The sequence below is a fragment of the Pseudopipra pipra genome, chromosome 25, assembly GCF_036250125.1.
Source record: "Pseudopipra pipra isolate bDixPip1 chromosome 25, bDixPip1.hap1, whole genome shotgun sequence".
Classification (NCBI taxonomy): Eukaryota; Metazoa; Chordata; class Aves; order Passeriformes; family Pipridae; genus Pseudopipra; species Pseudopipra pipra.
In genome coordinates, this window is record NC_087573.1 from 6107055 (window position 1) to 6135000 (window position 27946).

Here is a 27946-nt window from a genome sequence, read left to right on the forward strand (position 1 = left end):
GGGGGTTCCCCTGGAGAAGAGAAGGCTCCAGGGACACCTTGGAGCCCCTGGCAGGGCCTAAAGGGGCTACAGAGAAGTTGGAGAGGGACTGGGGACAAGGGAGGGAGGGACAGGACACAGGGAATGGCTTCCCACTGCCAGAGGGCAGGGATGGATGGGATATTGGGAAGGAATTCTTCCCTGGGAAGGGTGGGGAGGCCCTGGCACAGGTTGCCCAGAGAAGCTGTGGCTGCCCCATCCCTGGAAGTGTCCAAGGCCAGGTTGGACGGGGCTTGGAGGAACCTGGGATAGTGGGAGGTGTCCCAGGAGAATCCAGCAGGGGTTCCAGCTGCTGCCAACGTGCATCCAGCACATGAGGCTGAGGCTCTGCAGGAGAAAAGAGCTTTGTAGGGTCTCCCCAATCCCAGACAGAGCAAGGCAGCCCCTTTCATCCCTTCTCTTCTCTTCACCATCTCCTCTCTGAGACCATGACCAGTGGCATCAACTGCACCAGCAACTTATTTGGCCACAGAAGCTTCTCTGGGGTAGGTTTAGAACCTCTCCAGTGCTCCCAGCTCCACCTCCTGCATCCCACCAGCTCCACAGGCAGTGGCAAGCACAGCTGTCCCCAGGTAAGAGCTGGGGTTAGGGCAGGGACTCAACCTTCTCATCTTTCCCGAGGTGTTCAGTGGGAAGCAGGAGTTTCCCCCTTCCAAACCCCCCTCCAAGCAGTGCCACCATCCTGGAGATGAGTGTGGTGTGAGGCCAAGTCAGGCTTGGAAGTCAGGGAATGTGCTTGAGGCATCTTGACCTGCACCCAACAGGGTGTGAGGAGGTCCCTGTGCTTTGGCATCTCCTGAAGCTCTGGAAACCCATCGTTGCCCAGAGTTGGCTCATCCTGCTCCCAGCAGGATGCTCAGCTCCTGCTGCCCTTCTCCCACGCTCATCCCACAGCCCTTGGTGCCCTCACCCACCACCTGCAAACCCCTCCTTTTACCCTCCCACCCACCAAATCCGGTTGTCTGAAAGGAGTGACTCCCCCTCTCCACTTAGGAAAGGGGAAACTGAGGCACAAACCAGCTGTGGAGAAACCACCATCCCTTCCCCACCCCCTGCCCCTGCAGTGACACCCCAAAGGGTGCCCAGCTGATGGGAAGCCCCTCTCTCAGCCCAGATCCAGCCCCATGCCAGTTATCCCTGGCATGGAAGCAGCTCCCTGGGAGCCACTGCCCATCCATGTGCTCTTCCCTCCCAGGAGCCACTTTCCCAGATTAAAAACCCTGCTCTCATCCCTCGGTCTTGTTTTTATTGACAGCCCTGTCTCTTGTTGATTAAAATTCCTCTGAGTGCACCTGGTGGCCAATCCCATTCCCGAGCCAGGGATTCCGTCACCGTCCCCCCCGGGGCTTTCTGCCCGTGCTCCCTCCCTGCCACATGTCCCCTGGTCTCCCTCCATGTGTCTCTTTGGCTGCAGAAAACAAAGGAAAAGAAGAAAAATGCTGTGGCATGATGGGGGAAAAAGGGTGATTTTTCTTTGGGAAAAGAAAGGGAGCAGTGTCAGGGTGTGCCAGGCTCTGTCCTCATCCCTTGTCTCGCTTCTCCTGCTTGGCTGAGTCTGTACCTGGAGGGAGGGAGAGCCAAAGGAACACGGGCCAGGAGGGAGTCGCGCCAAAAGCGCCGGAATCCAAGTCTTGCAGCTCCAAACAAGCAGTGGCACCAAGGAAATCCCTGCCAGCCTTGGGGCTGCCGGAGCTGGGCCGGGATCACCCACTGGAGAGGATCATCTGCTCCGTGGGGATGTGGGGAATACCGGGAGCATCCCCCTGCCTGCTGGGGGTGGATGCCTGCACCCAAAAACGTCCTTGTGGGGACAGTCGAAGCGTGGATAAACCCTTTCTGCTTCCTTTGGGGTTTCTGCTCCCTCCAGGAGCTGTTGCTCTTCCACACCTGATCCTGGTGCTCCCCCAAGAGGGTTTTGCCCCCCGCTGGAGTCTGGCCTCTCCCATCTCCATCCCTGCACCCGCCACAACCTCCCCATGTCTCCATGGTCTGCTGGGAAGTCAAGATGCCCATGGCCTTGCCCAGCACCCCATGCCCAGCCCAGCCCAGCTGATGGAGCATCCAGAGCAAGAGCTCAGGAAGGCCTGCACCAGATGGGGATTTGGGATGGGAGTTTGGGACAGGGGTTTGGGATGGGGATTTTGGATGGGGCTTCATCCTCTCCTGCGTTCCAACACCCCCATGGGGTCCTGGGGTGAAGGACCTTTCCTGGCTGATGGGTCACATCCACCTTCATGCAGCTTCAGGAAGGTTTGGCCACTCATCACACCCACCCCCACAGCGGATTTAGGCTGGGACCACAATTCCCAACCTGTAGCCCCAGGGTCAGGTGTAGATGGACTTTCCCCTCTCCCAAAGTGGAAAGAGGAAGGAGAGGGGGCCCCCAGGAGAGCTGGGGAATCCCTGAGGACAGTTTCAGTCCCTGAGCCTCCAGTTTGTTCCTCCTGACTCCCGTTTTGCCCAGGGATCAGTGGGAACAGGCTGCATTTGGCCAGTGCAGTACAGAATGGGGATGGGAAGAGGCTTTGTCCAGGACGGAGCAGGGACCTGGTCCTGCTGCTGAGGGACGTTCAGGGAACATCTCCAGCCAGCTTTGCCCCAACCCCCCCAACATGAGCACCCTGTCCCCTCGAGGTCCCCCTGGAGCAGGTCCTGAGCTCTGCCGGGATGCTCCGAGTGCTCGTGGCCCCAAACGGAACCCGGGGGATGCAGGTGCTCAGCACCACTGACTGAGGCTCCTCCAGCACCCGAGCACTCAGCACAGATCCTGGGATGGATCCATGACCACAGCCACGGCAGGAAGGGCCCAGCACATCTGGCAGCACCTCTGGGCTCTCACCGGGGCTCTGCAGCCTCTCCCAGAGCCTCTCCCTGGAGTCGCTCATTGGCCCCTGGCCACGGTCTGCTCACATTTGGGAATGTTTGCTCTCCAGTTTCGTGGCAGCTTTTCAGCTCTGTGCCTGGTTTGACCCATCCCAGCCTGTCCCTGTGCCTCCTTGGGGAGGGCTGTCAACAAGTGGAGCCCCAAAGTCTCCAGGTAGGGGGGCAGCTGAGCCCCCCCAGCTCATGGCAGCAGTGATTTGGAGCACTGGCAGTCCCAGGTCTCCCTGGGTCTCTGAGGGCTCACGATGTGCCTGGGGGGTGCAGCCCCAGCAGGAATGTTAGCTGTGGGCTCATGGATGAGCTCGGGGCTGCCCGGGGAGGAACAGCCCCTGCACCTCAACCCAGTGTTCACTCCAAAGCCTAAGGATGGCACTGCTGGGCCACAGTGCTGCTTGTTTCATCTTGGATACTGAGAACAGGCAAAACCAATGGATGTGGCAGCTCTGCAGGGCCTTTCCTCCAGCAAAGGGACTCCACGGGGATGTTGAAGCCATTCTGCTGTGGGCTTTCCATGGGCTCTGCTCCAAGATGTGTGAGAGAGCAAAGAGCTCAGCCACAACAGGGAGTCGTGGAATCCCAGACTGGTTTGGGTTGGAAGGGACCTGAAAGCTCATCCAGTCCCACCCCCTGCCATGGGCAGGGACACCTTCCACTAGCCCAGGTTGCTCCAAGCCCCGTCCAACATGGCCTTGGACACTTCCAGGGATGGGGCAGCCACAGCTTCTCTGGGCAACCTGTGCCAGGGCCTCCCCACCCTCCCAGGGAAGAATTCCTTCCCAATATCTAACCTGAATTTTCCCTCTTTCCATTGGAATCCATTCCCCCTTGTCCTGTCTCTCCAGTTCCTGATGAACAGTCCCTCTCAAACTTCCCTGTAGGCCCCTTCAGGTCCTGGAAGGTGCTGTGAGGTCTCCACACAACTTCTCTTCTCCAGGCTGAACACCCCCAGCTCTCCCAGCCTGTCTCCATTCCCTTATCAACCTCACAGCCTTCTCTGGACTCGCTCCCACACTTCCAAGTCCTTCTTAAGTTGGGAGCACCAAACCTGGATGAGTATTCCAGGTGGGACCTCAGGAGGGCAGAGTAGAGGAGCAGAATCCCCTCCCTCGAGGGGATCCACTGCTGAAATCCCCATTCCCTGTGCTGGGACAGCTGGGACAGGGCTCTGTGGGGGTTCAGGGGGGCAGCAAGGAAACAGGAGTCAGGAGGGTCCAGGAGCTGCCTCAGCTCATCCACGTGTTTATTGGAACTCTGGTACAGGGTGGTGGGACAGGCATGCGGACAGGACAGATGGAGACAGGAGTATTGCCTTGGTCACAGAATATGGAGCAGCGTTGGACAGAGCCTGACCCCGCCAGGCCAGCCGGGTTCCTGGGCCACCCATCGCCCCCCAGCCCCATCCCTGCGCCCCAACCCACCCGCTCGCCCCCCATCCCGGTCAGGGATCTGCATCCCGGGCTCAGCATCCCTGGGCCTGTCCGTGGCCCCCGGAGTGGGGCCTTTGGCACCCCAGAGAAGGGTCCCCAGCGCCCGTGGGACGATGGAGGGGGTCAGAGCACGGGTGGAGCCGCGGGCGGAGATGCCCCGGGGAGCAGCTGGAGGGGCTCCAGAGGGACAAGGTGCATCCCAAAGCATGGGCGAGGGCAGGGGGCAGCCCAGGGGTGCTGTGTGGGGATGGGAAGAGTGGCTGTGGCAGGGCTGGCAGCAGGAAGGGGAGTGGGGACACCCCCAAACCTCCCTCCTGGCCCCACTGCCCTGTGGCACCTCTGAGGGGACCCTGCTGCCAACCCCCACCAGGAACGGAGCTGGAGCCCTGGGGAAGGAAGGCTCCTTGGGAGAGCATCCTTTGGCCTTGGGAAGAGCATGTCCACTGGGAAAAGTATCCCTCAGCCTTGGGAGAGCATCCCTGGGGGAATGCACGTCCCAGGTTTGCGGGGAGCATCCCTGGGATTTGGGGAGAGCATCCCTTGGCCTTGGGGACAGCATGTCCCTTGGGAAGAGCTTCCCTCAGCTTTGGGGAGACCATCTCCCTTGGGAAGAGCATCCCTTGGCCTCAGGGAAAGCATCCCTTGGCCTTGGGAATAGAACCCCTTGGAGAAAGCATCTCTTGGCCTCAGGGAGAGCATCCCTCATCCTTGGGGAGAGCATCCCTCAGGATACACATCCCTCCTCCTTGGGGAGAGCATCCCTCAGGATACACATCCCTCCACCTTGGGGAGAGCATCCCTCAGGATACACATCCCTCCTCCTTGGGGAGAGCATCCCTCAGGATACACATCCCTCCTCCTTGGGGAGAGCATCCCTCAGGATACACATCCCTCCACCTTGGGGAGAGCATCCCTCAGGATACACATCCCTCCTCCTTGGGGAGAGCATCCCTCAGGATACACATCCCTCCACCTAAGAGAAGGCATCCCTTGGGGAGAGCATCCCTCGGGGAGGGCATCCCTTGGGAAGAGCATCCCTTGGGAAGAGCATCCCTGGGGGAAGGTGTCCCTTGGGAAGAGCATCCCTTGGGAAGAGCATCCCTGGGGGAAGGCGTCCCTCACCGGGGCACTCCCTGGATCCAGCGGGGCTCAGGAGAAGGTGACCACCTCGCCCTGGGCGTAACTGGAAGCGAGGGCGTCCTGGCAGGAGTCTGCAATCAAAGACACAAATATTAAACACATTAAACATCGTGTTCCAGCGGCTGTTTGGGGAGAAATAGGGGAGTGGGAGGGAGGCTGAGCTTCCAGGGCACCCCGACTTTGTAGGATGGAGAGAACAGACTAACCACAAAGCAAAATGGCCTTTTCCAGAGGGATAAAAATGCTGCTGTTCCATCAGTAAACCAGGAAAAAATGGTTTAACAAAAGCCTCAGAATGGAGCCAGAGATGGAGACCTGGGAAACAATTCTCCAAGAGAAACCAGACGTGGAGTCACGGGGATTTCGAGGGTAAAAATGAAGAACACAGTAAAAATGTCATTCCCACTGCAGCCTTTTCCTCCCAGAAAGCTGCTCCTGCCCAAAACTTCCCAAGCCAACCCCAAGCCAGATGTCCCAAAGCCAAGCCTGGTGCATTAATCCCGCAGTGTTTTTTCTTCTCTCTCTCTCTCTCCCTCTCATTTGTTATCATTGAATTAATTACCATTGATTGGAGCTCTGAGTCACCCACCGCCTCTCCCCATGTGCCAGGGCCTGCTTCCCAGGCGAGGGGCTGTCAGGCAGGCAGACAGTGCCTAATCCACATGATAAGCCATGGAATTCTGCTTTATGGGTTCAACCCGCCCTCCTTCCCTGCAGACCCAACACAGCTCCAAACCCACCCTGTTTTCACTGAAATAAAGGTCTCATTCTCCATCAGGTGTCACTGCACAGCTTGGGTGAGCAATGCCCAGACACAGAGGCTTTTCAAACCCCACATCCCATTGGAATGAAAGCCCCTAAATCCCACAGCTGGCAGGAAAACTTCCCACCTCCCAGGCTGCCCTGGGGACCGGCCTGGGGACCCAGCATCACCCCCGGCAGCAACCGGGGACCAGCTGCTGAAAATTACCCCAGCTCTTGGTTCCATCAGTCCTGTGAGCAGCTAAAAGCTCTTGGCAGGACTCGTGGCCTGCTGGAAACATTCCCCATCAGGTCGATTGATTTACCAGGGGCACAAGTCGGCTTTTAACTCCCATCTCCTCCTCCCCGTTCAAAGCCATTTTCTGTGCGAGCTCGAGACCTGCTGCCCGCGGCCTCCAGGGACCTGCCTTGGAAGCAGCTTCCCAGCCTTGGAAAAAAAAGTTAGCACAACTAAAAATAACTAACAACAGCCCAGGTTTTTATTATTTTTTGTCCCCCAGACAAAACCACCACGAGAAAACCACCCTCCTGTCTCAGCTCATCGGCACCGGCTCCGTTTGTTCGGCGGCGAGTCCCAGCCCCTCCCGCCCTCACAGCCCCTTCCTCGAGGCTTTCTTTGGGTGGGGATCTGCCACCCAGCATCAGTAGGGTGCTACTCTGACTTGGCACATCCCAGCTCCAAGGATCACCCGGGTTTGCTGTGGTGCTGCCAGGGCCATCCCCCCAAAATTCCAGGGATGGTGAGTTCCCACAGTCCCACTAGGAGCATCTTCCCAAACCCCCTCAAGTGCTGCCTCCACAGGCTGCCAGCACCCAGCTGGGCCAGCACAACGTTTGGGTAGGTCCTGCACTAACTCTGAGGAGAAGAACTTGGGGGGTTGGTGGGACAGGAAGCTCAACACGCCCCAGACACGTGCACTGGGACCCCAAACCCCCCCTGCCCTGGGCTGATCCCACAGCAGGGGCAGCAGGGCAGGGGGGATTCTGCCCCTCTGCCCCCTCGGGTGAGACCCCCCTGCAGAGCTGCCCCAGCCCTGGGAACAACAGCAGGAGGACGTGGAGCTGCTGGAGAGAGTCCAGAGGAGACCCCGGAGATGCTCTGAGGGCTGGAGCCCCTCTGCTCTGGAGCCAGGCTGGGAGAGCTGGGGGGGTTCCCCTGGAGAAGAGAAGGCTCCAGGGACACCTTGGAGCCCCTGGCAGGGCCTAAAGGGGCTACAGAGAAGTTGGAGAGGGACTGGGGACAAGGGAGGGAGGGACAGGACACAGGGAATGGCTTCCCACTGCCAGAGGGCAGGGATGGATGGGATATTGGGAAGGAATTCTTCCCTGGGAGGGTGGGGAGGTGCTGGAATGGAATTCCTAGAGAAGCTGTGGCTGCCCCATCCCTGGAAGTGTCCAAGGCCAGGTTGGATGGGGCTTGGAGCAACCTGGGCTAGTGGAAGGTGTCCCTGCCCATGGCAGGGAGTGGAACAGGATGAGCTTCCAAGTCCCTTCCAGCCCAAACCATTCCCTGACTCTGTGATTATTTTTTCCACAGCACCAGGACTCATTCCCTGCCCCAGCCCATCCCACACAGGAGGAAGAGCCTGACCCCCTCCCCAGCAATTTACAAAATACTTTCTGCTCCTCCATTTACCTTTTCTGTGGGAAAAGCGTAAGGATCAAGTGCCCGGGTGGAGGTGAGGAAGTAACAGACTGGGAGCTGGGAGGCTCCTATTTATAAGCTCAACTGCATCTTATTTTGCATCTGCCTCTGCTCTCCCCGTTCCTCGTCAGCACGGGCAAACCATGGGGTTGCTATTTATTTTCTATTTTTCCTTTATTGCCATCAAATGAGCGCTGAGGATTTTTCCTGGCAGTGCTGGGGAAGCCAGGAACAGGCTCCTTCTGGGTAGAGCAATTACTCTCTTGACATCTTCACCTCCCTCCCGGCAGCCTGACAGGCCTTTCTATTTTCTCAGCTCTTTCAGGCATCTCCCAAGAAACGGAGCAGTTGTTGCAACAATAAAAATTAATACTTTGCACGCAACCCCGGGATCCTGGAGCAGCCTCCCCGCAGCACTGGGCTCCCAGCCTTCCAGCAGGAAAAGAGAAGGGAAAGCTGATGCTGGAAGGGGGAACTGCCCCCAGATCCCCTCCCTGGATCCAAAGGCTGCTCTGGTTCTGCTCCTTGTAGTGCTTTCAGCACCAGGGGTGGGTGGTTACAGGGGTTGGTCCTTGTCCCAACGTGCTGATCCATGTCCCAGAGTGGATGGACACGTGGACAGAGGGATGGGAGAGCTCCAACATGGGGACAGTAACAGAGACGTTGTGCACCCTCTCTAGAGTGTCCAAGGCCGGCTTGGACAGGGCTTGGAGCAACCTGGGATAGTGGAAGGTGTCCCTGCCCATGGCAGGGGGTGGGACTGGGTGGGATTTAAGGTCCCTTCCCACCCAAACATTCCACAGTTCCATGATTTCTGGTCCCATTGCTGCTGCTGAGCATCCCCTGTGTCTGCAGCCTCAACGGGGAGAGGGACACGGGGCACTAAAGCTCCAGGCACCCCCCTGTCCAGAGGCCAGGGACACACATATAACACAGTGTTATCCATCTATTCCTCCTCAATCACAGCATCCTGCTGGGAACAAGACCCAGCAGAGTCCCCTCATGCCATGGGAACCCCTCCTGTCCACACTGGGATGCCCCGACAGTCCCTGCACACCCCTTGAGGTTATTTTTTTTTTTAAATGCCATGTTAGGACTTGGGCAGAGGCAGCCATGGATCTAATCCTGTGGATTTATTCAGTTCCTCAGGAATAAATCCAACAACCTTCCTTTCTCTGGGCTGGAACGTGAGCTCCTTCCAGGTCCCTAAACACAGATAAGCTCTGGGAGGATATTCAGGGGAAGTATCGGATATTCCTGCTCTATTCTTATCCTGTTCTCCAGGCAGCCAATTTTGGCCACTGTTTGAGATAAAACCCTGGGCTCAGGAGATATTTACAGCTCTGCTCTGATCCACTACAGCTCCTCTTACCCAGGGGATTAAGCCCTGCTGAACTCACCCCCAAAACCAACCCAGACCCCTCTTAAAAACACCAACGAGCTGCTTTCTCCCTCCTGCATCCCCCAAATCAGAGGGAGGTGGGGAGGAAGAGGGAGAAGATGCGAAGGGTTTCTCAGCAGTTCGGTGCCTCCCACTGAAATCCCTCCGTCTCCCTTTTGGGGTTTGGTTGTTTTAGAGGAGCTTTTTGCACATTAGTCATCCCCTCTCCCGAGTTGCATAACGGCACAGCTAAAAATTGCATCCTGTGGCAGCTCCTGCCCAGCCCTCCTTGCTCCGGTGGGGATCAGATTTTGGGGGGTCCACCAAAGGTTTTCCACACCAGACAACCAGCTCTGCTGTGGGGAGAGGGTGGGATCTCCTGGGATCTGCTCTGGGATTGATTCTCTGCTTAAAACCCCAAATTTTGAGCATCCTGGTCTGATTCAAGGGACAGGGTTTCATGGCTGGCTTGTCCCCAAAGTCAGTGTGTGACCTTGATAAATCGTTTGTGGTCCAGAGACCACTGAAATCACAGAGGGTGACCTTCCCTCTCTCAGGGGATGGGGATATTCCAGCTCCTCCTGCTTCGAGAGGGGAGGATGAGCCAGAGAAATGCCACTGGACTCAGCCAGCTCATGGATCTTTGGGTGATTCATGGATCTGCCCAGTTACTCCGACCATTTCCTATGGGAATGCACTTCAATCACAGAAATCCTGGGAATGCAGCTGCACCACTGACACACAGGTGCTGCCAACAAGGGGTGAGTCCCCAGCACAGCACAGGGGTCAGAAACCACCCCAGGACATCCTGGGCAGAGGATGGATGCAGCTCATCCCAATTTCTCCCCAGATCCCCAGAAATTCCAGCCCCAGCACTGGGTCTCTGCAGGGCCCAGCTCCTGCCATCCAACCCCAGGATCCAGCTCGTGGCACCCGGGTTTTCCACCTCTTTTCTGCTTCCCTTCAGCCCTCACAGGGCTGGGACACGGTGAGGGAGGAAGAACAGTAAAATAAAAGTGAAGGGTTTCTTGTTGGCCCCGTGTAGGACTCGGAGGGGGGTTGTTTGGAGGTGGAACTGGCTCCTCCTGGCAGCTCCTTCTCTACACTGCGGGAAGCTGGGGCACAGGGGGCCTGGGATGGAGTAGGAGGGTCCTGGCTGTGGGAAAGGCCAAAATCCATCCCAGTTCCTTCAGGGTGTGGGGACCATGGAATTACAGAGTCATTAAGGTTGGAAAAGACCTCCAAGATCATCCAGTCCAACCTTTGCCCATCCCTGCCCCCCAAGGATCCTCACTCTGCATCATTCCCTGAGCTCCAGCTCCAGTTTGGCCACGATGGAGGGGAAGGGTCTGATCCCCAAAAACCTTCTGGGGCTCTTTTCTTTTTGAACACGCCCCAAACTAAGCTCTGCTGCCCAGAAAAGTCTCCAGGCGGCAGCCCTGCCTTGCTCAGGGTGAGCAGAGAGACTGAGAGAGCAGCAGGGGGGGATTCCAGACCAGGGCTGCACCCCCAGAGCAGCCCCTGCAGCCCCCCCAGACCCAGATGGCTCCGGGGAGGCTGAGCTGGGGTAACAGAGCAAGACATGAGCCACAAATCAGGGGCTGAAGGGTCGGTTTGAGTTCCAGAAACACCTGAGATCATCCAAAATCACCCCAAAAACTAATATACACGAGCAAAAGCAGCGTAACAGGGGTTTGGCACTCCAGCCTCCTCCTCCCAGGGATGGGGGGATCTGGTTCAAACCCAGAGCCTGTTCCCATGGGAATGCTCTGCCCCACCCCTTGTGTCCATCTCCAGAAAGGATTCATCCCCCCTGTGTCCATCTCCAGAGAGGATTCATCCCCCCTGTGTCCATCTCCAGAAAGGATTCATCCCCCCTGTGTCCATCTCCAGAGAGGATTCATCCCCCCTTTCCATTTAGGCATCGTTTTGTCTCAGATCCCTCCTGTCCCCACTGTTCAACACCAGCAGCAGCTTTCCCAGGGACCCTTGTTCCTCTTCCCACCACCTCCCAGCTCTTCCTGGGAACATCCCTACCTATGATCCCAGCCTCTCCCAGGGCCCTTCAGCCTCCACAGGACCTCAGGGCTGCTTTCCAAGGCCCGTCCCTGAGGCTGGATGGAGAATCAGACACAATCTGGGAAAGAACAAGTGTGATTTAGGCAGAAAAAGGCACAAAATGAGAGGGGAACCACTGCTGGGCAGGGAATAGAGGTTTATTCATCTGTTGCCTCCGGAAACTTGACGCTGGTTTTTAAATTAAAAAAAAAAAAAAAAAAAGAAAAAGAAAAACAACAAAACAGAACCTAAAATTATATGAACTCAGCCATTTCCAGCACAATGAGATATGATTTTATAAGTCAACATGTCCTTCTTGTGTTTCCACCACCCTTTAGCCCAAGTGCAACCGGCCCACGGGAGGGAGGGCTCGACCCCAGAGGGAATCACAGGGGTCGGCCTGCGGTTTATTTGGGATTCATAATGCTTTGAGGGGGGAAATTACCCCAACCCCGCTCCAGGGGTGCGTCCTGAACACGAGACAAGGTCAGTGGAGACGTTACAGCTCCTGCAGAGCAGGGCAGGGGGGCTGCAGAGGATCAGAACCAGCTGCTCGGGGTGGAGATGTCCCGGCTGGAATTCACCTGGAAACTGGAGCCGCGGAGCTGTTGGGAAGGGGGGACGGAGCGACACGACACAGAGCGGGGTCCGGGAGGTGTTTTAGAGGATGGAGGGGACGGGAGAGCAGGGGCTCTGCAGAGCACAGGGAGAGCTGCAGCGGGACGGGAGCGGGGCCAAGCCCCCCGGGGATCCTGCCACGCCAGCTATGCTGCTCAGGCTCCGGGATTTTCCATAGCCTTGGTGGAGAAAACACACAGGTTAGAGCCGAGCAGCCCCATTCCCAAGGCTGGGAAAGCCGGGAGCACCAGGGGGAGCGTCACCAGCCCCACACCCCAATCAACCCCCGAAAAAATCCAGGAAGAGCTTTCTGAGGGCAACCAAAGATCCTCCAGACCTTCCCCCTCCCTTCGTGGAGCAGCACTGGCCAAATCCAGGACTTGGGAGTCGTCAGTCCTGGGAGACCAAATTGCTCCTGGGGGGTGTTGGATTTTGCTTCCCAAATTTTTCTGAATGAGGAATGAAACTGGGGGTTTTGTGGGCTAAAGCAGACAGGGAAAAGCAGCAGAACTCAAACAAATATGGGATTTTGAAGGAGTTATTCCCACAGCTCTGGGTTTTAAACCCCAAGCTGCTGCACACACCTTTCTGTGTGGAAAGGAGCAGGTGGATGTGCTCATTATTTTCCATAAGAAATTGCAGATATTTATATTTCTTCAAGCACAGGAACCCTTCACACTCCTCCCAAAGAGCCAGGAATTGCTCCAGCTTTTATTGGAAAAGCAAACAGGCAGAAGAAATGCTCTCACAGGTCAAAAGCCACTTTTCTTGCTGGAAAGGCACTAAGTATTTGCACTGAAAATTGGATGTTTAGGTCCAACCTGCAGCACTGTTGGAGATGAGTCTGTCCCTGGATCTGCTGCCAAAATATGGAAAATTAATGATGCTCCTGGCCATGATGAGCCCAATGTCCCTGTGCCTGCATCTTCCTGGGTGAGCAAACCCAGCCAGGCCTGAGCCTTTCCCGAGCACCAGCAGGATCCAGGGAAAGCAGGAGCGTGGAAGTGACGGGGTGTGTACAGGGGCAGCACAGGGAGCAGCTCCTGACAGCAGAAAAACAGGGTGATGGGTGGCCCCCGGGGCAGTGCCAAGCTTGGAACCCTCCCTGTGTCCCACCCCGGGGTGTTCGGGGGCATTTCGGGTGCTGCTGGTCTGGCCAGGCTGGTCTGGGCTGGGATCAGGAGTCAGCACTCAGCCCCCAGGAGGAGGCCGAGACAAAGTGTCACCTGGAAAAAACTCCAGAGCACTTTAAACCTGATTTTTTATCCCCTTTTAATAGTTTTTTCCCTAATCATTTCTCATCTCCAGCACTCAGCAGGGAGGATGAGGATCCTTCAACCCCTTCCCACCACTCAGCCCCCTGAGAAGCTCCTCATTTTTCAGGTAAAGGTGGGTCCAGGGCACAGAGGGACAAACCTGTTGCTGACTCTAGCAAAGCTTTCCCAGTCTCTGCAGTGGAAGCAGGACCAGAATCAGCCCCTGAGAAGAGGAGCAATTTCCTGATTTACTTTCTGGCTTGGATCCACCCAGTGAGAGGGGAGGGAATGAGCACAGCCCTGAGCTGGGGGGAGCTGGGGATGTTCCTCACCTACAGCAGCTGATGCAAAGACCCTCCTGCGCCCCCCAGTACCCCCAAAAAACTGCATTAGGCTCATCCTTCCTCAGCCCTTGCTCTTTTCCTGGGAGAGCTGTGGTTCTCTGGGGAGCTCACATGTTTCCCTGCCACCCTGATCCCTGTGTGTGGGAAACAATCCTGCTGAGATCCAACAGTCCCTGAAAGCTTAGGATAACCCTGGATCCAGCACCCAAACAGCACCAGTTTGGCAGGAGGAGTTCCGGGGTCGAGGCTTGCTTGGAGCCTCCATGGTGATCCAAGTTTATAGGGAGGATCTTTGCCCTCTTGCTCCGTTCTCTGAATAAAAAAGGCTGGAAAAGGGTACAGGAATAGGGCCAAAATCACACTGCTTGCTCTGATTAAGTCTCCAACACCACAGTTTGGGGCAGCACTTCATAAAGATGTTGGATTCCCCCAGGGATCCTCTGCAGCTCCGAGGGCAAACCTTCCCTGAGCCCAACGCTCCATTCTCTCCATCAGTTTATTCCCAAGCCACACTCACAGGAGCACCTGGGAAGGAGCTCAGGGCTCCATCCCTCAAGTCCATCGTGGTTTTCCACCAAGCTCAGGGACAGGAGGAGCCACAAAGCCCCAGGGGGTTGTGTTCTGCTGATTGCCAGGGCTGCAGTTCATTAACAGAGCCAGGATCCAGTAACTCCAGTGCTACCTCAGGTCACTGGCATTGCTTTAGCAACAGGTTTGCTGCCTATAAAGAGAGTGAGGGGACATTGTGTGACCCCAGGGGGCTTCCCTCTGGAAATAATGAGTTCCCAGTGCAGGGGCACGGAGGGGAGAGCACATGGGACAGGGTAAAGCAGGGAGGCAGCAGTGCCTGGGAATGCCTGGGCTTGTTCCTAACACAGCCCTGGGCTGCTCCTCGCTCCCCCCAGCCAGGCACTGCCAGTGGAAGCTCACAGAATCATAGAGTCATAGAATCATAGAATCACAGAATCAGCTGGGTTGGAAGGGACCTCTGAGATCATCAAGTCCAACCCTTGATCCAACCCCGCCGTGGTTCCCAGCCCATGGCACTGATGCCACATCCAGTCTCACCTTCAACACCTCCAGGGATGGAGAATCCACCCCTTCCCTGGGCAGCCCATTCCAATGGCTGAGCACCCTCTCTGGAAAGAAATTCTTCCTAATATCCAACCTAAACCTCCCCTGGCACAGCTGCAGACCCAGCCCTCTTGTCTTGCTGATGGTTGCCTGGGAAAAGAGACCAACCCCCCCCGGCTCCCCCCTCCTGTCAGGGAGTTGCAGAGAGTGAGGAGGTCTCCCCTGAGCCTCCTCTTCTCCAGGCTGAGCCCCCCCAGCTCCCTCAGCCTCTCCTCACAGCACTTGTGCTCCAGTCCCTTCCCCAGCCTCGTTGCTCTCCTCTGGACCTGCTCCAGCCCCTCCATGTCCTTCCTGAGCTGAGGGGCCCAGAACTGGAGCATCCCCAGCTCCATCCCAGGTCATGGCCCTGCACTGACAGCAAGAGACAGAGGAAAAAATCTGCAAACACTCTGGGTTTGGCCACAGAGCCAAACATTGCTGCTGGGCCACGTCAGTGTGCTGATAAAGGGGGTGGAGTTATTTAAAAGACACGTGGATGTGGCACTTGGGGACATGGGCAGTGCTGGAGGAACGATGGGATTCAATCTCAGAGCTCTTTTCCAACCTAAATGATCCCGTGATTCCATCACAACCCACCTCACTGGCACTGGGGGTGCTGGACTCTTCCTGCCTCCCTATCCCTCCATCCAAGCAGAGGACAAGGCTCACATTCCAAAGCAGACTCATGCCAACGTGTCTGGGCCCAGCAGGACACATTTTTGGGAACTGCTGAAGGGAGATCAGGGGTCTGAAACCATCCCTGGCATCAAGGGAGCAAAGGGACACCACTGGAAGGATCCACAGGGGCAAGAAACACATTCCACATGGGAATCCACAGCAACCCAGCTCTGTGCTCCCCAGGCCCAGGTCCAAGGGGTGGTGGGCAGGGGTAACTCTTCTCTTTGAGCTGCCCCAACAAGACCAACCACTGGAATTGGACTTGATCCATGATAAATACCAAGATCTGCAGCTTATTCCTGAACCAGCTCCATCTCCTGCTTTCCACAGCTTGCACAGACACCAGTACCTGTCCCAGGATCTGACAGATGGCCAGCAGCGAGTCGGGCTCAGAACCAAGCTCATCTCAATTTGCAGAGCTGCCAAGAACCCAGGACCAGAACAAACAGCCTCAGCAGGAGATAAATCAGGAGCAAGGGAAGAGGAGCCTCTGCGGCTCCCAAGGGCTCCTGGCTGGAGGCTGCTCTGCCCCCTGGTCACCTCTGGTCACCCCTGAGCTCTGGAGCATTTCCCCCTGACCTCCTGGGCCAGCATCCCACCCATCCTACCAGCAGGACCCAGGCATTGAGGTTCCCTCTTCCCAAAAGGTCTCAAGCATCTCTGAAGCCCCTCTGTATCCACCTGTCTCCAGGTGCAACACCATTGCAGCAACGTGGGGGGAAGTGAACCACGGACACCTCTGTTTTAAACTGTAAAAAGCACTCTGATATTTGCAGGGAAGGCACCAGAACACCCCAAACACAATCACCAAAGTGCCCTTTCCAGTAGATGCTGCTGCCACCACGCAAGGAGAGAAACCTCCTGGTCTCCTGCAGAAATGGGATTTGGGAGCAGTGAAAGCAGCTCTGGATCCTCAGCTCTTAGAGCTCCCCCAGGCTCCAGTGGGACCAGGTTCAAATGCTTCAGCTGAAGAGATGCCCAACTTCAGCATTTCCTGAGGATGACGATCAGCACTGGCTTTCATCCCTCTCCTTCATCCCTTCCAGTTCAGCCTCCCCCTCCCAGTCTGGAGCAGGACTGGAGCCCCCTCTCATCCTCACATTAACAGGCATTAAGAAAAGAAACCAACTTCACAGGAAAAGGAACTTCCAGGGAAAAAGCATGAAACATTTCAAGCAAATATTTGACAGTATTTGCCCAAAGATGAGCAAAGCTTTTAATTTTCTCTCTTTTCTACGGTTGAGCCGGAATGCCAAAGGGAATCCTTGATTTCCCAGGAGGAAACAACCAATTTGCTTTTACTGCTGTGATAAGTGTGATTGCCCCCAAACACCTCCCTGCATCCCAAGCCCATCCAGTCTCTACCATCCCAACCACTTCCACAAGCACCAGATCCCTGAGGGCCTCCAAAGCACCAACAGGTCTTGGTGAGCAGCTCATCCCTCCTCCTGCCCCATCCCAGCTCCAGGCACCATTCCCTGGGAGCAACAGGCAGCAGCCTGAACACATAAAAACACCTGCAGAGCTAAAAATCTGAGCCCTGCCCTAAGAATTATCCCAGCAATCGAGGGTGCAGCTGGATTTTGTGGATTTACCCTCACAGGGGCTGAGTTGGTGGGAGAGGGGCAGAGAAGGCTGGGACCAGGCTGAAGGGGACTTTGTTTTCTCATGACAGGAAGAGTTTTGTGTTTTCCTGACTCATCTCCCCCTCAGTTTCCCATGGAAAACCTCAACACTTAAGCACAGCTCCGTTTCCAAACCCAGAGGAGCCTTTCTGGCAGCCCAGAGCTTCTGGCAAGGCAGCACTCGACACATCACAGCTCCCCACGCTCGAACCCACCGAGAGCCGCCGGGGGGGGAGAGGAAAGGAAAACATGGGGATTTTTTTTCCCTACTTTTGGTCACCTTCAGCCACAACGTCACCACGTGCCCAGGAGATGTCCCTTTCACACCACCCTGAGATGGACAATTGAAGCCCAGGGAGAAGAGCTGGAGGGGCAGAAGTTGGAGCACTGAGGAGCAAAGGGACAGACCTGTCCCCATGCAGGGCAGGGCCGCCAGCAACGGGGTCACAGACCCCAAACAGGGGCAGTCAGGGGGAGGAGAAAACAAAAAGTGTGGGGCCAGCACAGAGAGATGTGGTGGACGGAGATGAAGCGGATGGAGAGGTGGGAGGACATGGATCTGGGGAGCAGAGAAGAGCCAGGGGGCGGATGGAGATGAACCCCTGCCTTGGGTCAACAACAAACCTCCCCCTCTCTCCTCCACCTCCCCCTGCCAGCTCACACCCCCAGCTGTACCTTTCTGGATGCCTCCATCAGCCGCACAGGAGAAGTCCCCCGTGGCCAGCAGGAAGCACGTGGAGGATTTCTTGTTCCTGTCCCGGGTGCTGGAGCGGCGCACGGGCCGTTTGCCCTCGTCCGCCGGCGACAGCGGCTGCTCCTCGTCCGACAGCACCACGTTGGCCTCCCCGTTCTGCTTGGAGTCTGCAGGGAGGTGGCAGAGACCCATCAGCAGCTGACAAAGCCACAGAACGAGGTGCTCGTGGTGGCCAGAAGGGTTTGGTCAGACCATTCAAGGAAGCAGATGGAACCAGGTTGCAGACAGTCCAGGCAGAACCCACCAACTCAGGGACAATCCCAGCCTGGACACTAATTTGGAGTAATTAACTCCAGGGGAGCAGAACTATCCCAGCCTTAATTCCGAGCAGCAAAGAGCAGCTCCTCCCCTGCTGAGGGTTATAAACCCTACTTGAAGCCAAAGCTAAGGAGGAAACCCCCCAGGTCTTTGAGATTCACCCACTTGATTAGTGGGGATTAGCTCTCCAAAAATTCTTGGAGGAGCCGGCTGCTCGGGACAGTGGGAGGTGCTAATTAGTGTCACTGACTCCCTGGTTCCTCAGCCGAGAGGAGACTCTGCCACGGGAGGGCCTGGCCCGAGCTCCTGGGGGTGCAGGGGGAAGGGACAGGGCTGACCTGCTCCTGCAGAGCTCCTGCTCCCTCTGCCAGGGCTCCTGGGGCAGACAGGACGTGCAGGCACATGGAAAAGGGAGATTTATAAGGAAAAAGCTGTTTGGGGCATTCAGAGCTCCCCGTGTCCCCGCAGATGGAGGACACTGTTAAACATGTTCCAGATGTGCAGCTGTCCAGGGCTGACCTCAGTGAGATCATGTTGGTGCAGGACACAACCCCTCCAGGGTCCCTGCTCTTCCAGCTGTTCCAGAGGTGCCACTGGCAGCAAACCAAGAGGAGAAGGGCAGAGCAGCTGCCACGGCCAGTGGTGACACTGGGACAGGGCCCTCAGAGACCCCCAGGCTGAGCCCAGGGGGTGGTGCCCGCAAACAGCTGCCCACAACTGGAGCCATGCCCTATCCTGACCCAAAGGAAGGACTGGCCAACCCCCAAACTTCAGCATGAGAGCGAATAATAAATGTCCAGGGGCTGGTTTTGCTCAGGATTTGGAACAGCCATGCAGGGTTTGTGTCCACCAGAAAATGAATGGGGAGGTAGGGTCAAGCCCCAGGGAACATCCAGGGATTTATCCATTTTGATGGAGGTTTCCATGATTTATGGTGGGAGGCATGACCAGGCTTAGATGGGAGTTGGGCAAGTGGCCTTACCTTTGTCAGCGTGAGGGAGAGGTGGGCAATGGAGGAACACCTGGAATCCCACCGTGGTGAGTGGATCTATGCCATTAGGAGAGCATGGTATGTCTTTTGGAAGAGCAGGATATGGCCTTCCCCCCTTTCCTGGAGGGGGGATTTGATCTGCAGCATCCTGGTCCACCAATAGGGCCCCCAACACCCTCACACTCGAAGGTCCCAGCCCCTTCTACGCCGAGTTCTCACCCACCCCAGAGATGGAGGCCACACCCTGTGCTATCCCCAGGGTCACAGGGGACCAAAAATATTGCCTTGGGTGCTCCCGGAGGTCTCCCCCTCCCTGCTCCCCCCCTTTGGGGTCTCACCTGACCGTTTCCGCTCAGTCGCCCCCTCCTCTACTGCCAACGGGCAGGTGTCGCTCTGGGTGCTGTTCCGGGGGGAGTTTTCCTCGGATTTGCCGTAGGTGGGGGAGTCCAGAGGGGCTGGACGGGGTATATGCTTTTTCTTCTTCTTTGGCAGCTTCTGCTTGGCCATGGCCAAGGAATAGTACATCCCAAAGTTATTGACGATGACAGGCACGGGCATGGCGATGGTGAGCACCCCGGCCAGGGCGCACAGAGCCCCCACCACCATCCCCGACCAGGTCTTGGGGTACATGTCACCGTAGCCCAGGGTCGTCATGGTGACCACGGCCCACCAGAACCCGATGGGGATGTTCTTAAAGTGGGTGTGGTCGCTCCCGGTGGGGTCGGACGTCTTGGCCCCGATGCGCTCGGCGTAGTAGATCATGGTGGCGAAAATCAACACCCCCAAGGCCAGGAAGATGATGAGGAGCAGGAACTCGTTGGTGCTGGCGCGGAGGGTGTGGCCCAGCACCCGGAGACCCACAAAGTGCCGCGTCAGCTTGAAGATCCGGAGGATCCGGACGAAGCGAACCACCCGCAGGAAGCCCAGCACATCCCGGGCGGCTTTGGAGGACAGGCCACTGAGACCCACCTCCAGGTAGAAGGGCAGGATGGCCACAAAGTCAATGATGTTGAGCAGGTTTTTGACAAAGAGAAGCTTGTCTGGGCAGCAGATGATGCGAACCAGGAACTCGAGGGTGAACCACAGGACGCAGACGCCCTCGATGTAGGTGAGGATGGGCTCCGTCTCCACCTTGTGCGTCAGCAGCACCGTCGTGGTGTTGCCCACCACCAGGGTCTCCGTCACGTTGACGTCGATGTTGAAGGCCTCGTGTGTCTCCAGGCAGAAGGTCGTGATGGAGACCAGGATGAAGAAGAGCGAGGCAAAAGCGACGACCTGGGGAAGCAGGAATCACACAGGCCATGAGTGATGTGGGGCGACCTCTCTGTGGGAGCCCAAACCCAGCTTTCAGCAAAGGAAAACAAGGGCTGACAAGAACCTCATGATCTGAAGAAGCTGGACCCTTCTCACAAGACCTGTTAAAGTTCTACCTTATGGATTAAACCTGGCTCCAGCAGAAATCAGAAAGGACTCTTGAGATGATTGTATCAAACCATGTCTAAACCCCTTTAATCCCTTTCCCTATGTAATCTTGGTTGAGGGAAATATTTAACCCATTGGGCAACGGCAGTAAAAACTTGTGTAATTCCCTAATTAACATAGGTTGTCCCCTTCATTAACATGTCCAAACGCAGATGCCTTTAGAACAGTGTTCTCGTGTTCAATAAACTATTCCAGTTCCCCCATACTGGGATCGTGTCTAGCTTTTATTTTTCAGACTGCCACTCCTCTCCTCTTTGGGGGAGGCTCAAAACACCCCAGGAGCTGCCACCCACTGTGCCAAGACCAAGGGTGGAGAGCAGGGAAGGGTTCCTGGACCTGTCCTATGAGCTGGCAGCAAACCTCAGTGTCTGGGGCCAGAACCTTTCTCCAAGTGCTTCGATCTGTCCATGGCAAGGTGAGCTGGGCTCCAGCTGTGGCTGGAGATGTGCCAGAAATGACAGTTATGGGGATGAAGTGAGACCTGGAACAGCCTGGGATCAGAGTGAGACTCCACTGGGAACAGACACAAAATTAAAGAATTTAATTCTTAAATTTTAAGAGGACAAAGTCAAAGAACTCTCCCCCACGTGCATCCCAAACCACGCCAGATGAGAGGTTCTCATCATTCATGACTCTGAGGTTTGGGGTCTGGATGTGTCAGAGATGTCCTTTCACTCCATTCCTGCTCCCTGAGGGGCCGTGGTGGACGATGTGCCCACAAAAGGTCCCAGGACTGAGAGGGCAGGACAAGGAGAGGAGCAGGCAGAGCTCAGCCTCCCGCTGAGGCCTGGGCCTGGTGACACCCAGATATTCCCATTTGTCCCCTCTGGCAGAGCAGTGAGACCTTTGTCCCCTCCATGCCACCTCATCCTCGTGGATATCAGCGAGGGGGGTGGAAATCAGAGGCTGTGTCAGAAAGAACCACCTTGTGGTGCCCCATCAATCCTGCTCAGCCCCCTCCCAGCAGGATGAGCTCATGATGAGTCCTTTACCCAGAGCATCTGTTTCCAAGAGCCCCTGGAAAAAAAAAAAAGCTTCTGAGCAGAAAAGCTCTTGCTTTTGTTCCACCTTCCTCCAGCACAAAACCACAGTGGGTTTGGCTCCCTGGGAGCAGATCCTGCTGCAGCCCCTTTGCTGCCCCTGCACTGAGCAGGATGAGACCATTTGTTGGGAAGAGCTGCTCCATGAGGCTGCTCCAGGAGACAGCCCCGGCCCTCGGCTGGAGTGAATCAGCAGCACAGAGAGCCTGAGTCACACTGGAGAAAAACCCAACCCTGGAGTGGAAGCCCAGAGCCTGCCAGGAGCATCCCTGAGGGGTGTCCCCAAGGGCAAACCCGTGGGGGGACGGCCCAGGGAGTGTCAGCCCATCAAGGGTTTGGTGGGAAGGTTAAACCAGGCATTAATTGCTGGAGAAAGCTCTGGAAGGTGAGTCTCCCACCCCAGACACCAGCTCAGGGATGGGATGAGATGCTCCTCACCCCTTAATCAGACCCTTCTGGACCACACGTGGCTCTGAAGGCCGATGAGCCACATGCAGTTTGGGAAGCAAATCCAACAAAAAGTGAGCTCTGAAGGCCAGTTTAGCCAGACAAGTGTCCCTACCCAGCAGTGGCACAGCCAAAATAATCCTCTTTCAGCCGATGGCTGACTCATGTTCCTGAGTTTCCCTGTTTGGGAAATCTCGGGAAAACCTCAAGAGTAAAAACTTGGACTCAAAGCAAAGCAGGAAGAAATATAAAAGACCAAGGAAGGGGGTGATACCCTGTGAACACTCGGGTAATGAAGCAGCTCTGCTGTGTGAGAGTGAGGTGAGACCTGATTTAGCTCCAGGAGCAAAAACAACCTCTAAAAATAGGAGAGTCGGGTTCACAGCCAGTGCAAACCATCGTGTCCCCCCCAAACCAACAGTGCTGCTCCAGTTTTGTGTCTGACCCAAGATGTCTCAGGCTCTGCTCAGAACTCAAGTTCTTTTCCAAAATGTCTTTAAAATGAAATCAAATCTATGTATTCACCCAGTACCACCAGTACACACCAGAACTCTCACAAACGAGTCCTGCAGAACCTGTTGACGATCTGTGTGATCTCAGCCTCACTCAACAGCTTGAGATGGGTGTTCCCAAGGAATCCAGGGATTCTTTGAGGCCTGCAGGGGCTCACCAACCTGGCAGTGCCCATGGAAGCGAGGCCAGGGCTCCCCAAACGGGGGAAAATAATGAGAAGCTCCAAGTAGGAGGAATTTGGAAGTAGAGGTGAAATCCCAGCCAGGGCAGCTTCTTGTGGGGAGGAAAAGTGTTAAACTCCAGCTGGGACAACAGCTGCACCAGGGACCAAATTCCCTGGGGGTGGACTGGACTGAGGAGCCAGGGATCCCATGGACATCAATGGGACATGGAAAAGGGGCTAAAAACTCGGGAGGGATTTCTAATCGTGCAGTCGGCAGCTCAGGAGGAGTGCTGGAGGGAGGGAAAGATGGAAATAGCAGGGAGCCACTGAGTCAGGGCCCGAGGGGCTGCTCCATGGGGAGGAGAAATTCAGCTCCTGAGGCTCTTAGTCACAGCTGAGGGTTTACATGGACACCCTGGGACTGCTGCTTCCCAAGGTTTGGCAAAATGCACCAAGACTGGCTGCTCTGGAGCATTCCCTGCAACCAGCAGCACCCCTTTGGCTCTGGAAAGGAAGGCGGAGGCCCCAAAATGGGGCAGAATTGGAGAAATCCTGACCACCCCAAACCTCACCAGCCCAAAACGGGGCAGTGTTAAAGAAATCCCGACCACCCCCAACCTCACCAGCCCAAAACATCAGGGCAGCACCATGAATGTTGCACCCACAGGGATGCTCATGGACCCCAGAACATCCCAGTGCTGGATGGTTACTCCAAACGGGGAGCACTGGGCAGGTTGCACTCACTGGGGTTGGTTTCACTGCTCTGTGCCTCAGATTCCCCTTCTCCCAAGCCACACAGGTATTTTTTCCCAGTGGTGACCTGGGAAGGTGACCATTCCCCTGGCATTGCTGAGCCTTTAGCACAGAGCACTGAGAAGGAAGCAGGGAGCTCCCAGTACAAACCAGTCCCACTCCAGCCCCAGCCAGGGCTCCATCACAACCATCTCTGCTCCCTCCAACACATTCCTCCTGCTGAAGCCTTTCCAGGAGCAGCTCAGCACACAGGAAAACAGGAAACACGGGAAAAGCAAATCCAAATAACACCATGGTAGGGAGGTGGGGGGTAAGGAGTTGAATTATTGTGCTTGGGTTTATTTTTAATTTTGTTGAATATTTTATTTGGAGCTTTGCACCACTCAGCATCTCCCTGAGGTGATGAGCCCGCAGAGATGGGCAGAGGAGCGGGTTCCCCCCTTTAGGAGGAGTTCAGCTCTCCCTGCCCGAGCATCCTCTGCGGGTGTGTGTTGCAAAAACACCTCCCTGCCAAACCGACCCCTGCCCTGTGCTGCTGGTGGGTGTGAAGTGCCTGCAGGATTTCTTGCCATGGATGGGGGTTTTTTACACCTCTAAGTGCATCCAGAATTCCTTTTGATCCCAAATGCCCGTCCGTGTGTGGGGGGCAGGTTTATGAGCTGGGTGTGACGGGGGATGGGACTGGGTGGGTACAGGGGGGGTGTCTGGGGATTGGGGGACAGCATTTTGGGGATGATCTGAGAGCAGCTGGGAGAGGAGACACATGCACAGAGAGCCTGGAGATGCGCCTGGTTTTGGGGAAAACATCTTGGGCATGTCGGTGCCCGTGGGTAGGGACTGTCTGCGTGCCCAGGGAGGCCCGGGGGGGCTGTGGGTGCAGGGTCCTGTTCACGTGTGTGAGCACATGGTACTGGGGACATGGGGACGGGGGGGGGGGCTGGGGAGGGGTGTTTTGTGTGTTAACAGCTGAGAGCCTGTGCTCTCACGTGCTGATGGGCACCACGTCCTGATGGGCACCGTGTCCTCATGGGCACCGTGGGCGGCATCGACACAGTGACAGTGGGGGACGGGGGGCCACGGGGTGTCCTTTGGGGCTGCTGCTGCTGCAGAGGAGGAGCACGAGCTCCTTGGGGACAGTCATGAGGATCCCATTTGCTTCAGGACCAGCCCTGACCCCTGTCCACACCTCGGCCACTGACTGTGGGTTTTGGCGTGGCCATAACCCAGCGAGAGGAACCCAAGCACTCTGCCCGTCCTAGAGCGTCCTCGGCCTCTGCCAAGACTCAGCCTTTCCAAGAGCAACCCCTCATCTCCGTGTGCCCCAGAGGTGCCCAGGCAGCACCTGAGGGTGCAAAGGAAGCGGGGATTGGGTTTGCCTCCAGTTTCAGCCCAGCACCCCCAGGTGTGATGCATTGGGAGGAGACTGGGAGATGATGGAAGAGGTGTCCTGTAGGATGGGGGACAGCCAATGTGCCCGGCGGGAGGAGGGGGATGGCAATGAGGGCACCCACATAAACCACAGGAAAAGTCCATCTCACCACAGGGACAGAGAGTTGAAGACACAACCCCAGCAGGGCCCCATCCCATGTCCCCACCGGCGCGTTCCGGGATCTTACCCTGGCTGCCTTGGACGAGTAGGGATCCTCAAAGAGCGCCCACATCTTGGGCTGCCAGTTCCGACAGCAGCCACCCCCTCCAGCAGCCCCCGCCGCCCCGGGGGGCCTGTCATCCATGCCCAGGCGCTGCAAGGCCATCTCCCTACCCCCTTCCTCTTCGGGCTCCTCTCCACCGGCCCCTCCGCCGGGCTCGGGGCTCTCGAAGATGTCCAGGGCCTCCTCGGCGTCGCGGTGCTGCCGGTAGGTCATCCAGCAGCAGGGCTCCACGTCGGTCTCGTCGATGCCCCAGTAGGTGAGCTCCTCCTCGAAGAGGGGCCCGCAGATGTCCGCAGGGCAGTGCAGCTTCCCCGTGCGGTAGTAGTTGAGCACGTAGGAGAAGATCCCGGGGTGGCGGTCGAAAAAGAACTCGTTGCTCTTCCCGTCAAAGTCAAAGTTGCTCTGGGCGTCGGGGTCGGCGAGCCAGGCCAGGCGGGTGCCCGGCAAAGTCCGCAGGGTGCTCTTGTAGGTCTCATGCCGGGTGCCCCCCACGTTGATGGTGATCTTGTCCGACTCTTCCCCTTTGCCCATCTCTTCCTTCAGGCATGTTTTGGAGGGTGGTTTGTTCCCAGACTTGCGTCCACGGTAGGAGGAGACACACACCGAGCTGATCATAGATTTCGGTGGATGGGAGATGCACGGAACGCGCACCCTTCCTCCGGGCGAGGAGCTGGGGGTCGGCGGAGGCGGGAGAGGGGGGCACAGATGGGACTGGGGAGGGGAAAAGGGGGGGCTCAGGCTTGGCTCTGGCCTCGGGGGGAGCGAGCTGGAGCCGAGCCGGACACCGCTGGCTGCCGGGGGACAGCAGGGGAGGCTGCAACCTCCACCCCCTCCCAAACCACCCCCCCGAATAAAACCGCCCTAAACCGGGAGCCGGTGCAGCCCTACCGGGCAGCAACAAGTGCGGGATGGAGGGGGCCCGGGGCGGGCGGGGGGGGCTGCGGGCCCAGCCGGGAGGATGCTGGGGAAGGGATGGGGGGATGCTGGGCCCCGCCGGGCGCCGTGTCCCCCCCGGCCCGGTACCTGCAGCTCCAGGCGCGGGGGGGGCTCCGCCACCCGCCCCTCCCGCTCCGGCGGCTCCCTCCGCCCCCCCCGGGCCGGGCTCGGGGAGGGGGCGGCGGCCGGGGGGCAAGTCCCCGGTCCCCGGCGGGGAGAGGAGGGGATGGATGCGCCCCCTCCGCCTCCCCTCCCGCTCCCCCTCCCCGGGGGGGCTCCGCTCACGCGTGGCCGGGCCAGGGGGGCCTGTTGCTCCCCGGCGGTGCCTCCCGGGGCTCGGCGCGGGGGAGGCGGCGGGAGCGGCTGCGGGGCTCGGCGGGGCTTTTATAGGGCTGGGAGCGAGCGGCGGGGTTACGGGAGCCGGCGCCGCCCCGCCGGGGGGCCGGAGACCCCCCGCCCCAGCGCCCAGCCCCGCAGCCCCCCCCCCGGCGCCCCCGCCGCTGCCCTCCCTCCCATCCCCGCATCCCTCCCTCCCCTCCATCCTCCCATCCCTCCATCCATCCCTCCATCCCCTCCACCCACCCCCGGCCCAGCCCCCCGCCTCCCCGCAGGTCCCCCGCACCCCCGGGCACCGCTCACCTCCCCGCGGGGCCCGACGTGCCGCTGAGGGTCTCGGGGGGTCGGTGTCAGCGAGGAGTGAACCTCGGACACCCCAGCTCCGCTTCGCGCCGGAGGGGAAATGCAGCCCAGAGCTGCCTGCGGATCTGGAGCCAGCGCTTGGCAGAGGCTCCCGCAGATCCCATCCCTCCCTGGCTCGCAATCCCTCGCTCAGCGAGAGGTCAGGAGAGACCGACCCCAGGGCCGGTGGGGAGCTGTGGGGCCGCAGATAGACCTGGCCCCCCTTCCCTCCCACTGCCCTCCCCGAGCATCTCCCCGCCCTGTTTCGGCTCCTGCGTGAGCGATGGTCCCTTTTCCTCCGCGGCCGCCGGGGCTGGGACCCGGGGTAACGACCACCCCGGGGCTCTCCCCCCTAAACCCCCTTCCTTGGGGGGGTCCTACATCCCCGGGGGGCTGGTGGCGCTCACTCCCGGCTCCTGAGGCTGGGGAGTAGCTGCGGTGCCCCAGAGGCCAAGGCTGTCACCCTGGGGAAGACCCGAGGGACTCATCCTGCCAGTGCTGTTTACTCCTGCACTGGCACTGCTGGTGCTGGGGGGGGGAGTGTGCAAGTGGGGGTTTGGGGGTTGGGGGTCATGGAGGGGATCCAAGCCCAGCACAGGCCTGTTATTGGGGTGGGGGCTGATCCAGAGGGATCAGCGCTTGGATAAGGGGGTCCTTGGTGCAGGGCGGGGGTGAGGGCTGTGCTTAGTGAGCGGGGGATGCTGCCCCAGCATCTCTCTCTGCACCTCCCAGCGCTGTGTGGTGCGTCCCCCCAGGTCCCCTGGTCACCCCCTGCCCGGTTTTGTCCCCTCACATGTGCCCCCCGTATGCACGGGGTGTTGGGGGTGGTTTGGGGCAAACGCTCCACCCAAAAAAAAAAACAAAACCAAACCCACGGGGCACGAGAGCCACGCTCAGATCTTACCACCAAGAAAGCCCTGCTCCAACTGTGCCTGCAACTCCAGAGCTTCCAGGGCCGGATCCCGAGCGGGTGGAGGCTGGCAGAGCTCCACACCCGAAGCACCCGGAGCTGCACCGGCGGGAGCGCCTGGAGCCCGAGGGAAAACCGTGCTGGAAAAATCGAGCCTTGCATCACCGGCCAGGCATCGCAGCTCAGCTCCTCGGTGGCGGCGAGGCGAGTTTGGCCAGGAGGAAGGAATGCTGCGACCTGCGGCTAATTTTTTTTCCGGAGACTTTTCATCCCGCCGGGGAGAGCTCCGTGCACCCAAGCGCGGCCGTTCCCGGGGTGGGAGGAGGTGGCCAGGCAGACAAATGCGTTGTATCTGGGGAAGGAAGAGATCTTTTAGCCCAGCAACACCCGCCCAAAGCTG

The 27946-nt window shown here is 57.8% G+C and overlaps 1 protein-coding gene across 5 annotated transcripts; it reads right to left on the reverse strand.

Moving 5' to 3' along the window:
* Positions 1-5228: 5228 nt before the first annotated feature.
* KCNC4 (potassium voltage-gated channel subfamily C member 4) lies at positions 5229-27867 on the reverse strand. 5 transcript variants are annotated; one of them, XM_064635706.1, is made up of 5 exons: positions 27541-27863; positions 24987-25733; positions 19311-20247; positions 17645-17830; positions 5229-5560 (listed from the first exon to the last, which is right to left on the reverse strand). In XM_064635706.1, the coding sequence occupies exons 1-5, from the start codon at positions 27706-27708 to the stop codon at positions 5499-5501; spliced, it is 2100 nt and encodes a 699-aa protein (XP_064491776.1). In that variant the 5' UTR covers positions 27709-27863; the 3' UTR covers positions 5229-5498. The 5 variants fall into 5 exon arrangements, with proteins under 5 accessions (XP_064491776.1, XP_064491775.1, XP_064491774.1 ...); XM_064635705.1 differs by lacking the exon at positions 5229-5560 and adding an exon at positions 11458-12132 and having other exon boundaries at positions 27541-27865; XM_064635704.1 differs by lacking the exon at positions 5229-5560 and adding an exon at positions 12636-12996 and having other exon boundaries at positions 27541-27867.
* Positions 27868-27946: the final 79 nt, after the last annotated feature.